General features: G+C 46.8%; 1 protein-coding gene across 1 annotated transcript; it reads left to right on the top strand.

The window, feature by feature from the left end:
- The first annotated feature begins 9,055 nt into the window (after positions 1-9,055).
- LOC119306746 (tricetin 3',4',5'-O-trimethyltransferase-like) lies at positions 9,056-12,139 on the top strand. Its single transcript, XM_037582883.1, has 2 exons — positions 9,056-9,468; positions 11,467-12,139. Exons 1-2 carry the CDS (start codon positions 9,056-9,058, stop codon positions 12,137-12,139), a joined length of 1,086 nt encoding a protein of 361 aa, XP_037438780.1.
- The last annotated feature ends 3,041 nt before the right edge of the window (positions 12,140-15,180 follow it).

Here is a 15,180-nt window from a genome sequence, read left to right as displayed (position 1 = left end):
CCCTTAGTGTTGGCCGGGTAACCAAGAAAGACACATGGAACGGAGCGAGGAGCGAGTTTATGAGGGGCGGTGGCGGTGGAGTTAGGGTAGCAATGGCAACCGAAAATACGGAGGCCATCGTAGGAAGGGGGAGTGCCATAACAAAGATGGTGTGGCGCATAGTGTCAATGTGGTCGACATGGTCGGAGGTTGATGAGGAGGGTGGCGGTGGCGAGGGCATCAGGCCAGAACTGAGAAGGCATATAGGCATGAAAAAGGAGGGTACACACACTCATTGAGGGTGCGTAGGATGCACTTAGCACGGCCATTCGGCTGAGAGGTGTATGGACACGTGAGGCGGAATACGGTGCCATTAGAAGAAATAAGATGGCGAATGGTGAGGTTGTTGAATTCTTTGCCGTTGTCGTTCTGAAGTGCTAGTATGGGCCGCCCAAACTGTGTGGAGACATAAGCATAAAATGCAATGAGGGTGGCAACAACATCGGATTTCCTACGAAGACGAAACATCCACACAAAGTGAGAGTAATCATCCAGTATAACGAGATAGTAAAGATAGCCAGAATTACTGGGAACTGGAGAGGTCCATACATCGCTGTGAATTAACTCAAATGGGAAAGAAGCAATTGTGGAGGATGCACTAAAAGGAAGGCGAACATGTTTGCCTAACCGGTAGGCTTCACATGAGTGAGCGATCGTTTTATTACATGAAAAAGAAAATCCTCGCATTATTTGACGAAGTGAAGAAGTGCTAGGATGCCCAAGACGAGCATGCCAAAGGTCAACGCCGGCGGAGAGAGCTCGAGGACCACCCGGAGATGATGGCGGCTGAACTGGGTAGAGATCACCGGGACTGTCACATCGGTGAAGAATCATCCTGGTGCGAGCGTCCTTAACAGAAAAGCCAACTTTGTCAAATTCCGCAGTTCCAGAGTTATCACGAGAGAGATTACGAACGGAAACTAAGTTCTGAATTAAATGAGGAGAGACAATGACATTGTTACGAGAAAGAGGTCGAGAGGTGGAGGGAAAACTAGCAGAGCCAACATGCGATATAGGAAGACCAACACCGTTGGCGATGATGATGCGGGATGAAGTGGAAGTAGGAAAGACAAAGGAGAGGTTACCCGGGTGAGCAGACATATGAGCTGTGGCACCGGAGTCCATGAACCAATCGCTGCCACCGCCGGAGTAGGGTGGCGGCTGCTGCAGTGCGGCTAAGAGCGCCGGGTCCCACGCGCCAGGAGCGGGCTGCGGGGCGCTGTACACGCCGTACCCAGGGGCGCTGTATGCAGCGCCATATGCGCCGTAGGGAGATGCAGCTGGTGGGGCGGGTGGCCCGCCGTAGGCGCCAAGAACACCCGGCTGGGGCGCGGCCAGAAGGGCCTGGTGAGAGGCGGGGCGAGGGCCAAGGATCCCTGGGGCGGGGGGTCGCGGCACGGGCATGCTGTACGCATGCACGACCCCCGTCCAGGGGTTGTAACCGCCGGCCCATGGGGGCGGGGGCTGCTGCTGTCCGCGGGGCTGGCCACCACCGCCACCGCCACCGCCATGGCGCTGACCGCCGCCGCCTTGTCGCTGACCGCCGCGACCGCGGCGCCGATTCCCACCGTTCCCACCGGTGCGCGCCGGTTGGGGCGGCTGTGGAGCCGGGGGAGGCAGCGGGTGAGGCACGGCAGACTGGGGACGGGGCACCGATGTTGGTGTAGGGGTACCATTGGAGAGACCAGCGGCGAGGGCGGTGTGGGCAGCACGGGTGCGGAGATGCTTCATCCGCTGCTCCTCAAGGCGAAGATAGGCCACCGCCCGCTCATAGGTGGGGTTGGCCATAAGGGTGAGGTTGGAGGCGGCGTTGCCAAAGTCCTCGTTGAGGCCGGAGGTGAGCGTCGAGAGAAGAAGCTCATCGCCGACCTTGAACCCGACGTCGTTGAGCTCGTCGGAGAGGGTCTTGAGCCGGAGACAGTAGGCGTCGATGGTGGAGTCGTTCTGGTGACACCCAAAAAATTCCTGCTGCAAGAAAACAATCCGTCGGAGCTTATTGTCGGTGAAGAGGCCATTGATCTTAGTCCACACCGTGTAGGCATCGTCCCCATCACGAACGACGGTGTGGAAGATATCCGGAGAGACGGTGAGGAAGAACCACCGGATGAGGGTGACATCGATGGCCAGCCAGTTGGCGTCGTGATTACCGACGAAGAAGTTGGCGAGACCGTCCACGTGGTCACGGAGATTGAACTCATGGAAAAGGAGCTAGAACTAGGTTTTCCAGGCGTAGTGGTTGGCGGAGGTGTGGGAGAGGATGATAGGGACCTGCTCGGAGAGGGAGATGTTGCGGATGTCGGCAGCGAGCGGCTCATCGGGTTCGGTGCCGTAGGAGGAGTCGAAGGGGTTGCAGGGGCCGGTGGAGGTGGAGCGGTTCGACATGGCAGCAAGGTGGAGCGGTGGTGGCGCGGTGTAGGGTTAGGGTTTGGAGGAAGGAGCGGCGCACGGGTGTTAGGGTTTGGGGAGGAGTGTGGCGGCGTGGTGGGGGGAGGAGTAGAGGGGCACGGCGGCAAGGGTGCGGCGGTGGGGCGCGGCGGCAAGGGTGCGGTGGCGCGAGGCGGGAGTAGCGGCGGCGGCCAGGAGGCAACGGCGGCGCGGCTGGGAGAGGATCGGGGTTTAGGCTGATACCATGTAGAGGAATAGGATGCAAACCACAATGTATTGATGGATGCATATGCACAAGTATATTTAGTACATAGGGCAAGTCATATCCTCAACTATACACAAGGAGGAGACTTCGAGTACAAGAATACATGTGCTAGGTACATATCTCAACACCCTTCACTCTTAGTTGGTTATTTCGTACTCTACACTTCACCCTTCGAGTCAATATAATAGGGTTGGTTATACATGACAAAAAGCTAGATGACTATTTACAACATTTTCATATTTCTTCTTGGTCGAGAACATGCCTAAGAGATTTTAGGATGAGAGGCATCGATAGACATGTTATAGGGACGTAAACCATAAAAATGATAGAAGATGAGGAAATCGCCCGATAGAATGGAATGCTCAGAGAGTCCACGTCTGTTTTTCTATTTGACAAGTTTGATGCATTCAGTCTCTTTTATTTTTCAAGTGTCGTGCCGCAATATTCTTTTGTTGTTTCACGAGGAGGTCGGTAATTCACTTGATAGGCTCACGGTCTTAAGACGTAAAAATGTGGTTTTTAAAGGTCCACATGTGACGGGTTAGAGTCGAGCCAAGAATCAGTCAAGTAGTTTGCGAGTTCTGAATTTTTTATCCACCTCTAGATGTACAATGAGCTTGATGGGCTAATGACGGAGGCACCGGACTGGAATATTGAAGTTTTAAAATTATGCCGATATTGTATAGGGTATTTATCATCACAAATATGTTATATAATAAGATAGTACATAGCATGTCATGTTGCTAGTGGTACATGATTTACTTGCCAGTATTTTTTAACTTTTAAACTAAAATTTGCTCCGTTGGCCACCCAAGCAGTTTCTTCTTCATTGACGCGTGCCATGACCTAAGCAATCTCAACAACATATGTAGGATCAGTTATATTACTTTTAAATGGGCGAAGTGATACAACCCCAATCTTCCTGTGTCACTATATATGACGCCGATTGTGAAACAAATCAGCAAGGTCTACTGTGCCCCTAACGTTCATTCATAGACAAAGGAGATGTGATCAATAGCAGAACACTGTGTCAACACAATATACAAAAGCACTGTGAAAAACACTGATTGTCCCTGGCGCTATTTCGTCCTGTACCAACGGCCACGTAGCATCAGATCTAGATCAACCAAATCAGATCACACCGCCGAGGATCACTTTAAGTCAGAGATGTTGCAGGCTTTGCTGTGACAAGTTAGATAATATGAATTGCACAACAAACTCGATTTTTTTACTGTCCTTACTTTATACATATACCCTCCCCATATCAAAACCAACGCGTCGCCTCCCCTTGGGCGACGCCAAGGGCTTCCCAAACCCTAGCCGCCAGACTCACTCGACCCATTCCCTGCCGCCGCTGCCGCCAGCCAGGGCCGCTGTGGCGGCGCGGGCTCGGTGCCATAGGCTCCTGGGCGGGTGGTCGCGGCGGTTCTCCTATGAGGCCGGCGGGGCGCTTCGTGCGTGGAGGCTGGCGGCGGCAGTTAGGTCTGCGCCCCTACTTCGCAGTGGCGATCGGAGCACCATTGCAGGTGGAGTGTTGGAGCCAATGGGTGGTGGCGGTGGCGGTGCTCCATTCAGAATGTGATTACTCTCCGTGCAGATGGTTGGCAACAGTGGCTGCGGATCTGAAGTCCCGCCCAGATCTGCCGGCCAATGGCGCGAGGAGGGCCCCGCGAGGGGTGGCTGGAGGTTCCCTGTCGGCATGCTAACGGCAGGTTTCGTCTTCACAAAGATGCTCTGTACGGTTCCAGTCAGCTGCGAGATTGGGGGACGCGACCTCCGATGAAAATTACGGCGACTACGGTCATGGCGGACGATGGCGGTGTCTGTAATGTCGTTCACTTCTCGAGATATCGTTGTTTCAGGTCACAGCACCAGGCTCGGGATGCTCTGAGGGATACCCTAGATCTGGGTCATCTCGGAACGGACGATATGACATCTTCGATATCGTTCTCCCTCCTCAGGGCATCGTTTTGAAGCAGGTGCTGACTTGAACGGCCCAGTGGTGGAGCTGGTTTTCATCTTCTCCATCGACGACGGCGGATCTCAGTGATGTGGCGGATGAGTCTCGGCGTCTGATGTGGGCTGACGAAATCGTGCAGGAGGACGGCGTTGTCTGGCATCGTAGTGGCGTGGACGGTAGGCCTGGCAGCATTGATGCGTCGGTTAATGTTCTAAAGATGGATCGGTGGAATATGGCGGTGACTGCCTCCGAGAGTGCACCGGACCGGTGGTGTGCCCCAGACCAGATATTATGGCTTGGATGAGGCCTCCGACTTTAGATGTTAGGCTTTGGGGCGAAATTTGTTTGGTATTCGGCTCGTACTTTTGGCACCCCTTCATCAACTGGATAGGAGTAAGGACAGATGTTGTCGAGATGGTGGCTTCAGACTAATTGATGTATTACTTTGTAAGCTCTTCGTGAATAATTAATAATCTGGCTACATGCATCACCCAGATGCAGAGGCCGGCCCTCATCCTCCTTTTCTAAAAAAACATCAAGACCAAACCCATTTGCTATTTTATACATGATCGGTTTCGAAGAAGTAACCTACCTACCTTGCTAATTCCGAGATGATTTTGCTAATGTATTGATCATTATCAAGTTGAAAAGACTCATGGAAAAAGAGATGCAAAACTGAAACAAATCTTCCTATTGTTATTTATGCTTTTTTTAATTGAAGTTGTATTCACAGCCTCTACATCTAGACCAAATGCGTTCACTATTTTATACATGACCACTTTACTAAGATGTGTTTACTATCCTTATTATCATAATCCCCTATTGATATGTTTAATATGCTTACTTTCTATACCCTGTCTACATCTCAACCAAACATGTTTGCTATTTTATACATGATCAATTTCCAGGAACGTACGTACCTACCTTCCTAATAATGGGATGATTTTGTTAATGTATTGATCATTATCAAGTTGGAAAAGTCTCATGGGAAAATAGATAGGAAATTGAAATGAACCTTCCTATTAATATGTATGTTTATTTAAATAGATATGCATCAACTAGTCTCAAGCACTCATTTTACTACAAAATTTTAAATGCATTATAGATGTGGTAGATTTAAAACATAATGGTTGAGATTGAATAAATTGTTAAGATTAAAACATACCCCTCCCATGATTGTGTATGATGGCCAATTTTAAAATGAACCAGTTCATTAATCAACATTAATCAGCCCTATAAACTCACTATATAGAGATTTATGTACTGGATTGAAAACATAACGGTTGAGGTTAAATTAATGGTTGAGATTAAAACGTACAGCTCCCATGAGTGTGTATGATAAACCAGATCCAAGTTTTTGTAGATTTAGACGTATTTATTTATGTACTGGATCATATCTTGGATGTTGTATATTTAGACCGAGTTGCATAGTTCGTACTAACATAAAAGAGGAACATGTCGCGTAAACAAAAAAGAGGAACACGTACGCACTGCCCCTCTTTCTGATATTTCCTAGCGAAACTGATGTGTGAAATCTTACTTTGCAACCCTAAACTCGAGATGCTTTTGACCGGTACGAAATTGATGAAATCAGTGAACTTTGGGGTGTACTGTGACTGAGACATGCGATCTCTAGTTCCTTGTATTTGTAGTTGAGATTGTAATTGATCATTACCTACGACAACATTCCAAAGAGCGGCAACAGCTACACTAGCAGAGAGAGCCGCGTATTCTCCTTTTTTCTGCACCTACCATTACCAGGTCGTTTCAGGTTTGGATAATATTACACTTTATAATATTTGTGAGGGGTGTGTGCTAGTGCAGACCCCATGAAACACGCCACCCAGACATACAAGAATCAACGCATAATATACTCCGCCACACTAGCAGGTCTCTCACTCATGCCAAAGAGAAGATGCCGAGATTGCCGTCCGAGGACCAGACCTGGGATGCTCTGGCAGACATGAGGAAGACCGCCTGCCAGAAGAAACTCGGCGCCATTTACAATGTCTGTCCGGTAACCAGCGTCGAGGACAACCTCATCACCCACATTCTTTTAAAAAAATGGAGGAGGACCCCCGGTCTCTGTATCTGGATGATGCATGCAGCCACTTTATTAATTATTCACACAAGACCTTACAAAATGATACAACAGTAAGACTAAAGCCACTGTATAGGCAACATCTGTCGCTACTCATAGGCAATTGATAAAGGGATGCTGATAGTCTGGGCCTAATACCAAACAGACCTTGCAGCCAAATCTAACATCTAAGACCTGAGGTCCCATCCAGGACACCTGCCGGGTATGGGTCACCCACCGGTCCGGCGCACTCCTCAACCAAGACGCCTGCCGGGTATAAGGCCGCCGCAGCCACCTGCCACCAATCTATCTTTAGAACTGTACTGATGTATCTATCTTGCCCGGTCTAGCTGCCGTCGACGCCACCACAACGGCAGACCATGTCACCCTCCTACACGAGTCCATCTCCGCGCAACGAACGCCGAGTCACCACAGCGCCATGCCGCCGAGACCCGCCGCCATCAATGAGTGAGACGACACACCGCTCCACCAAATAATCCGTCCTCTGGTCCCTCGATCACGTGTGTACATCTAAGAATGACGCCCCCAAGGGGAAAACGGCACCAGAGCGCCGCTGTCATCCAATCATCCGATCTAGGGTTTCCCCCGGAGGTAGCAGAGAGTGGCCTTGAACTTCTCCACGGCGATACCTTCAAGAAGGGAACGATGCAGATAGCGCCGCCACCGCCGGCCTTGGCAGTAGCTGAAAGCAAATTTTCATCCAAATTTGTTCAAAGGAATCCAACTCCCATGCAGGGCCGCCGCCAACACACCAGTCTGAGCACATGCTGCCGCCGGCACCTCCACGATTCCCAGAGGCCGCAAGATCACCGCCGGAGCCTGGCCACCAGAAGCACCATCACCGCCATCCCGCAGGGCCACCGGCCAATCCCATCTCCAGAGCCTCCATCCCCGATCTAATCTGGGAGTACCCAGATCCGCCGCCAGGAGGCAGCGCCCATGCCAGGGACGCTACACCACCGGAGGGATGCCACGCTGTCGAGCTAGCAGGGCATTAGGGGAAGGCGCTGGGGACGGAAGTGACCTGCTGTCCTACGATGTTGTTGAGGAGAAGGAGCCCTGCATCCCACCTTGCAGAACAGGTGACGAGAAGCCCCGCCGCCGCCAATGCCACGAGGGATTTGCCCGGTGGCGCCCGACGGCGGCGGCGAGGGGAAGGGCAGCGGGGAAGGGAACCCCCAGGCGACGGCGGCGGCGCCCTCCCGAGTCGCCCGCGGGTGAGGGAGGGGGGGGGGACGACACGGGAGTCGGGGGGTGCTAATGAGGCTTTACCACCTCATCACCCACAAAGCAAAAGACGAGACCTTTTTTTTTCTGCGGTTGAAAAGTTGAGACTTTATACATAAATCATACAATGACAAGACAACTTAAATCATACAAAAAGTCAACAAATACAACACTTGAAGTAAATTAAGACAAAAGTTGGTGCTAACTCCTATGCCACAAGGGTACAGCTGTGACTCGTGAGAACTTATATTAAAGAGCCTATAGCTCGCTATCTCCAACAACTCTAGCGCAATATTTAACAATCCATACAATACTCCCTCCGGTCCTTTTTAGTTCGCATCTAAGATTTGTCTGAAGTTAAGCCTCGTAAAATTTGACCAACTTTATAGAAAAGAACACCAACATTCACAACTTGAAAATCAATATCGCTAGATGCATCATGAGTTAAATTTTCATATTATATAACGTTAGCATGGTAGGTGTTGATATTTTTTCATATAAATATGGTCAAACTTTATGAAGTTTGATTTTAGACAACTCTTATATGTAGATTAAAAAGGACCGGTGGGAGTACTATACGTCTATACCATAGTCACCGGTCCAAATTTGATGAACTGACGAGGTAAAAATATTTGATTAGTTTTACATTGTGTCAGTCATTGGTTCAACTATTTGCAGCCGGTGACTGCAGATTTACTTAACAAACACTCACAAAAGCCATTGCCAAAAAGCCGTTCTAAAGAAGTACTTCCTCTATAAGCTAATATAAGAGTGTTTAGATCATTATTTTAGTAATCTAAACGATCTTATATTAGTTTACGGAGGGAGTACTATATTGCTCTCGCCATCTGCAACAACTACGTACTGTAATACTTAATTTGTCATACGTCAGGCTGTTGTTCTGGATCCAATTTGGGTGAACTGTTGATAACACATAATTCACTGGTCCAACTTGAGCAACCAGCATTGCTCCTATTCCTATATGTACCCCTAGCATACTCCTAAACTAGCTAAGAAAACCACAACCTAGAAGCAACATCAGCAGCAGTAGCGGCCGAAGCTCAGTTAGCTACAAATAATGGGCTCGGAAATGGTCGCTGGCCCAGCTGCCGGCGACGAGGAGGCGTGCATGTACGCGATGCAACTTGCCGGTGCATCTATCCTACCGATGACGCTCAAGGGCGCCATAGAGCTGGGCATGCTTGAGGTCCTGGTGAGCGCAGGCGGGGAGATGTTGTCGCCTTCGGAGGTGATTGCGCGGCTGCCATCCAAGGCAGCCAATCCGGACGCGCCGGCCATGGTGGACCGCATGCTGCGGCTGCTGGCATCGTACAACGTAGTGTTGTGTGAGGTCGACGAAGGTGAGGACGGCCTCTTTGCCCGCCGGTACGGCCCGGCGCCAGTGTGCAAGTGGCTCACCCCTAACGAGGACGGTGTCTCCATTGCCGCGCTAGTCCTGATGATCCAGGACAAGGTCAATATGGAGGGCTGGTGAGTTTGATCGTTATTTTCTCAAGACTATTGCGCTTTTGGACTGTTTTTCTCTTCCACTCTTCCTCACCTTTCGCTGTCTATCTTTCCACCAATATATTTTAAAGGAATATCTCACAAAGTGTTAAACTCAACTGTGAAGTCTCATACTTGACTTCAGTTGATGTCAATATATGTTGTTTCCATTCCATACAATATTGTTCTCTCAAAAAAGCTCAATATGGTATGCATGATAATGATGCAGAGGCCGGGGTTTATTCCTGTTTTTGAAAGAAAACCCATATATATAACCTGAAATTGACAAAAGATTCTCTCTCTCTCTCTCTCTCTCTCTCTCTCTCTCTCTCTCTCTCTCTCTCTCTCTATGAACTGCAAATTCAAAAAAATAGGAAAAAAAACAAAAAAAAATCTCAAACTTTGCGTCATCAAATATGGTCAAACTTTGCAATTGTATCACGTGCCATATTTGATATGGTAAAATTAATAGTATGCTAATTTGAGATCTCTGCTGGTGTCCAAATATACTAGAAGGGTTGGGCGTGCTTTGCTGCGCCGTTGATGTTGTTGTGATTCTTAAAACAAAATTAGTAATTTTATTTTGAAATATAAGGTGTATTACTTTTTTGAAAAGTACAACCTCTTCAAGTGTGATCAAATTTATGAAGAAATATATCAAAATTCGTAATATCAAATTGGTGTTATTAGATTCATCATGAAATGAACGTCCATAAATTTTTGGCTTGATATTGTGGATGTCGATATTTTTGGCTCTAAACTTGGTCAAAGTTAAAGAAATTTGACTTCCCAAAGAATTAATACCCGTTGTATTTTGAAACTGATGGAATATTTAATTTAGCGGTGGGGGAGACGATGGAGTGTGTTTCATGTTTATTTATATTGCGGTTATTTGGTGATCTTTGCATGGTGTGATTTCGTGTTATGCGCTAATCAACTTATACTTTTGTGGGTAAATTTCTACTTCGGTGGCTACATGTACTATACTGATGCTATAGAATCACCACATGGTGGTGTTTCTTTTGTCTAGGTGGTAAGAGAGTGCATTGGGTTGATATGTTTTTCTAGCCGGTTGGTGTTGATTCATTTAAAAAATTGTTGGTCCGATCAAAATCGTAAACCAAATTCAAATTTGAATATCTCAATAGAATAAAAGAGCTTCAAAACTAGGGAGTATGCTGAATTAAAATAATTAAATGGAAGAGATCCTTGAGAAATTATTGACCCGATCAAAATTAGGTGACCAAGTTCTAAAGTGAAGATCTCAATTAGTTGTGAGGACTTAAAAAATAGAAACAATAGTGTATAGTATAAAAGAATTGAATGAGAGCTTTGAAAAATTGTTGACTTGGTCAAAATTAGGTGACACAATTTCAGTTGGACACCTCAATTGATTGTGAGGCCTTTTACCCCTAGGGAGCTTAGTGATATAGTAGTAGATTCAGCTTGGGTACTCGACTGCTCTCCTAGCTTTTTTTTTTCTTTTTCTTTCCTTTTGATCACCGTACTGCTCAGCTATCTTGCCTTTTATAGGAACCTGGTTGCTCCCAATTTCTTAAACAAATTAATCCTTGTCGTTTATAATTGAGGCTTGTAATATTTTAATGAAGTAGATTATTTACTCTATATAAGTGGTGACTTATTCACATCTTGTTCAAATAATATGATAATAGATAGTTCCTTAAATCAGCATGTTATATATATATCTTCTCAGACAATTCTGACTTCCGACTTTAGTTCTGACAGTTTAGTCTGGCTTGTAATCCTGCGCCAACAGTATCTCTTCAATTATAGATTTATCCACCAACTGCCAATTAGTCGATGCAAAACATGAAACTTTGACCAAGGTCCAAGTACTAACTAGAAGTACTGAAAAAATGTTTTTCTTGATGAATTTGCTTGTAAAATTGGAAGTTGAGTAACTGCATGCCACCATTACTCCAGTATCAGTAAACTGACTAGAAGCTGGTAACTAATTTGCAGGTATCATTTGAAGGACGCAGTCCTTGATGGTGGCCTCCCGTTCCAAAGAGCATACGGGATGACGTTGTTCGAGTACAACAGCACGAACATCCACGTTAACCGCATGTTCAATGAGGCCATGAAGAACCATTCAACCATCATCACCAAGAAGCTCCTTGAGTTCTACAGGGGCTTTGACAGTGTGGGCACCCTTGTTGATGTCGCCGGTGGTGTGGGTGCAACAATCCACACCATCATCTCCAAGTACCCGCATATCAAGGGGGTCAACTTCGACTTGCCCCATGTTATCTCTGATGCGCCGTCCTTCTCTGGCGTGGAGCATGTCGGGGGTGACATGTTCGAGAAGGTGCCCTCCGGCGATGCCATCCTCCTAAAGTGGATCCTTCATGACTGGACCGACAAGCATTGCACGACTCTACTAAGGAACTGCTTTGACGCACTCCCTGCTCACGGCAAGGTCATCATCGTGGAAGGCATCCTGCCGGTGAAACCCGACTCTACATCCAGGGGGCAGCTGATGTTCCTTGATGACATGATCATGCTCATGCACACCCCAGGTGGCAAGGAGAGGCAACAGAGGGAGTTCGATGAGCTTGCAAGGGGTGTAGGGTTTAACAGTGTCAAGACCACTCACATCTACGGCAATGCGTGGGTCATTGAATTCATGAAATAGATTTCAGTATTGTCTTCTAGTTGTTGCTCCTAAAATCCACATATGACTTTCGAGCTTCCACCGTGTTTACTTAATTTTGAATCATTAATATATTTTGCGTACATAATAAAGGATTTGGTATTCAAGCTGTGCCAGAAATTGCTATTTCTATGTCGAGTAAATTTGGCAATGTTAAGCCTAGGAACGTGTGTGCAGGCTTACACATATAGAGCACATCAAGCACATTTATTTTGTTTTTTGTTGTTGAACAATGGTGTGCTATGTTTATTATACCCAGATACTTAAAAGTGCAGCTGCAGTTTTTGGCAAAGCTGAGCGCATGCGCTGCAGCCGTCAACCAGGCACTACTAGGAAAACTCTTACCAGTAGCGCTGCTTTTTTTGCTATTAGTAGCGCTGGTAGACGCGCTACTGCTACGGCGCTACAGCTATTTTTTAGCAGTAGCGCTTGTTTGCCCCAGCGCTACTGGTAACAGAAGCTAGCAGTAGCGTTGTTCCCTCTAGCGCTACTGATACTTATCTGCAGCATGGGTATCTAGCCAGCGCTACTGTTTTTTGAGTGCTACTGGTAATCTTTATCCCCACACCACTGCTAACTTTTGTATTTTTTTATTTTGCGTTTTGGCTATGTACATATTTAAACAGATCCATCATTTATACAATAACATGCATATTCATTGAAAAGCAAGTGAGTCATCAATGAGCCAAAATTATTAGAAGTCTCGACATGTCTCAAGTATCTTATCATCATCAATCATGGTCGAACACATGTCTCGAAATAGTGTTACAAGTCATTACAAGTTCCCAATACATGCAACTACATGGTCACATACTCATGTTTCATCATCTATATAGACTATGATATGACCACATAGAAGATAAGAGCGATCACGATGATCAAAAGTGGTAATATGTAGTAGTTTTTGCGGCACTGGTTCTGAATCCCCTGTTGTGCTATGAATCTCAAGTGACTAGCTTCGGCTTCCGCTCTGCTATCAAACCCTTTCTGGCTTCCGCCCGAGAAGTCAGAGACTTGGGCCTGACACTCTGGCCACTCATCGTACACACCCGGAACATGCCCTACATACACGGCATACCAGTTCCTCGCCATCATTGATCTATATAACCGCTAGAGATGCACACACACACACACACACACACAGATATATATATATATATATATATATATATATATATATATATATATATATATATATATATATATATATATGTATATATATATATATATATCATGAAGCTAATTCGAAGAAACAGTTATGAAATAGAAGCAACATATGCAGTAAACATAGTTAACAAATTTCATCATACCGAAAGTAATTAACTAGAGCGTGCCACCATTTAAATCTAATAGTTTTGTCGTACTGAGACATTCAAAGTTTCGTTGTATAGAAAGTAACAAGTAACTAAAGAGACACATTGTTTTTAAGCAGTGCACTCTTCCCATCTGTCCATATCCGGGAGGATGGACCCAAGCTTAGTGAAAGGCGTCATGTCCTGACGCTGTAGCGCAATCAGGGTTCGAACGTCAGCTCGCGATATTGGGCCACCGTAGAACATCCCATTCTATTTGAGGACATCTTTCATGATGATGGATGCAATTTCCTGCTGGATCCGGTAGAAATCATTTCGAAGTCTATTATCTGGCACGGCTCCAAAGGCTTAGGCCCATCTCTTGATATGGATATCGGATGATGATTTCATGCAAAGTGATTGCACATCCCTTGTGTACTCCATCATTAGATGGATGACGTAGAATCCATCATTCTCACTTCTTGCCGGTTGCTGGATGCAACAGAAGTCAGTCTTGTGGCTGAAACAGAGCCCGACCTTATTTGTTTTTTTGCATTGGATGTAGCCACCCCGCATGCTGAAGCCCAGCATAGATCTATCCAGAACATACTTTATGTGTGTGTAATCTTTCTTCTGTATGTTCTTCGATGGGTCCACATATAGAGCGCGGGAGTAACGTGGGTAAAAAACGATGAGAATGGCACGACACCCCCCACTGCGCAAAATACTCGATCAAGTTAGCCTCCATGCATGCAAGTAATTATTGCAATGCACGAAAGGATGTATGTGTTATAGTGCTATCCACGGTTGACTTACTCGGGATGATAAGGTAGGAGAATCGTTTCTTTATCCTTCTTGCTGACCAAGAATTCTTCGTTGTACTGACTCGCATATTGGTGGTTGGCGTCAATGATTGACAAGAAGCCCTCATGCATGTAGTATGGGTCCGCGACCGCAAGACCAATGACTTGCTCTCTTCTGACGATGTAGTTCATGTGTAGTGCATACAGGCGGACGAACGTAAAATCGAGTGTCCTCAATTGAAACATTTGGAAGATGTAATCAAATCGCAGGAAGAAAAGGTCCTTGGAGCATGTGTCGACGTACATCTTGCAACTGCTCGGCACATGAACCGTATAAAGTGGGTATCCTGGATCATCTGAGGCGAGGAGGCTTCTCTTTGTCGAAAGAACATGGTCATGGAGTCTCCTGAGATCCCCTGTTATGGCAGCTAGTGCATTCGTTGGTACCATTGGCTCTCCTGCGACATGGATTAATGGCACATGTTTCATCGGTGCACTGTCAACCTTGGTCGAAGGCGGCTGGCTGCTAGAACATTTGGAAGAAAAGGCGGCTGGCTGCTAGAACATTTGGAAGAAAAGGCGCCTGGCTGCCTCTCTTCTGACGATGTAGTTCATGTGTAGTGCATACAGGCGGACGAACGTAAAATCGAGTGTCCTCAATTGAAACATTTGGAAGATGTAATCAAATCGCAGGAAGAAAAGGTCCTTGGGGCATGTGTCGACGTACATCTTGCAACTGCTCGGCACATGAACCGTATAAAGTGGGTATCCTGGATCATCTGAGGCGAGGAGGCTTCTCTTTGTCGAAAGAACATGGTCATGGAGTCTCCTAAGATCCCCTGTTATGGCAGCTAGTGCATTTGTCGGTACCATTGGCTCTCCCGCGACATGGATTAATGGCGCATGTTTCATCGGTACACTGTCAACC

Source organism: Triticum dicoccoides, chromosome 5B (genome assembly GCF_002162155.2).
Source record: "Triticum dicoccoides isolate Atlit2015 ecotype Zavitan chromosome 5B, WEW_v2.0, whole genome shotgun sequence".
Taxonomy (NCBI): domain Eukaryota; kingdom Viridiplantae; phylum Streptophyta; class Magnoliopsida; order Poales; family Poaceae; genus Triticum; species Triticum dicoccoides.
The sequence above is the reverse complement of the archived record's forward strand: the minus strand, read 5'-3'. Positions and strand labels throughout refer to the sequence as shown.

Coding starts and splice junctions, on each gene's coding strand:
- LOC119306746 (XM_037582883.1), top strand. CDS start 9,056: ATGGGCTCGGAAATGGTCGCTGGCCCAGCTGCCGGCGACGAGGAGGCG. Junction 9,469..11,466: donor AAGGTCAATATGGAGGGCTG/GTGAGTTTGATC, acceptor ACTAATTTGCAG/GTATCATTTGAAGGACGCAG.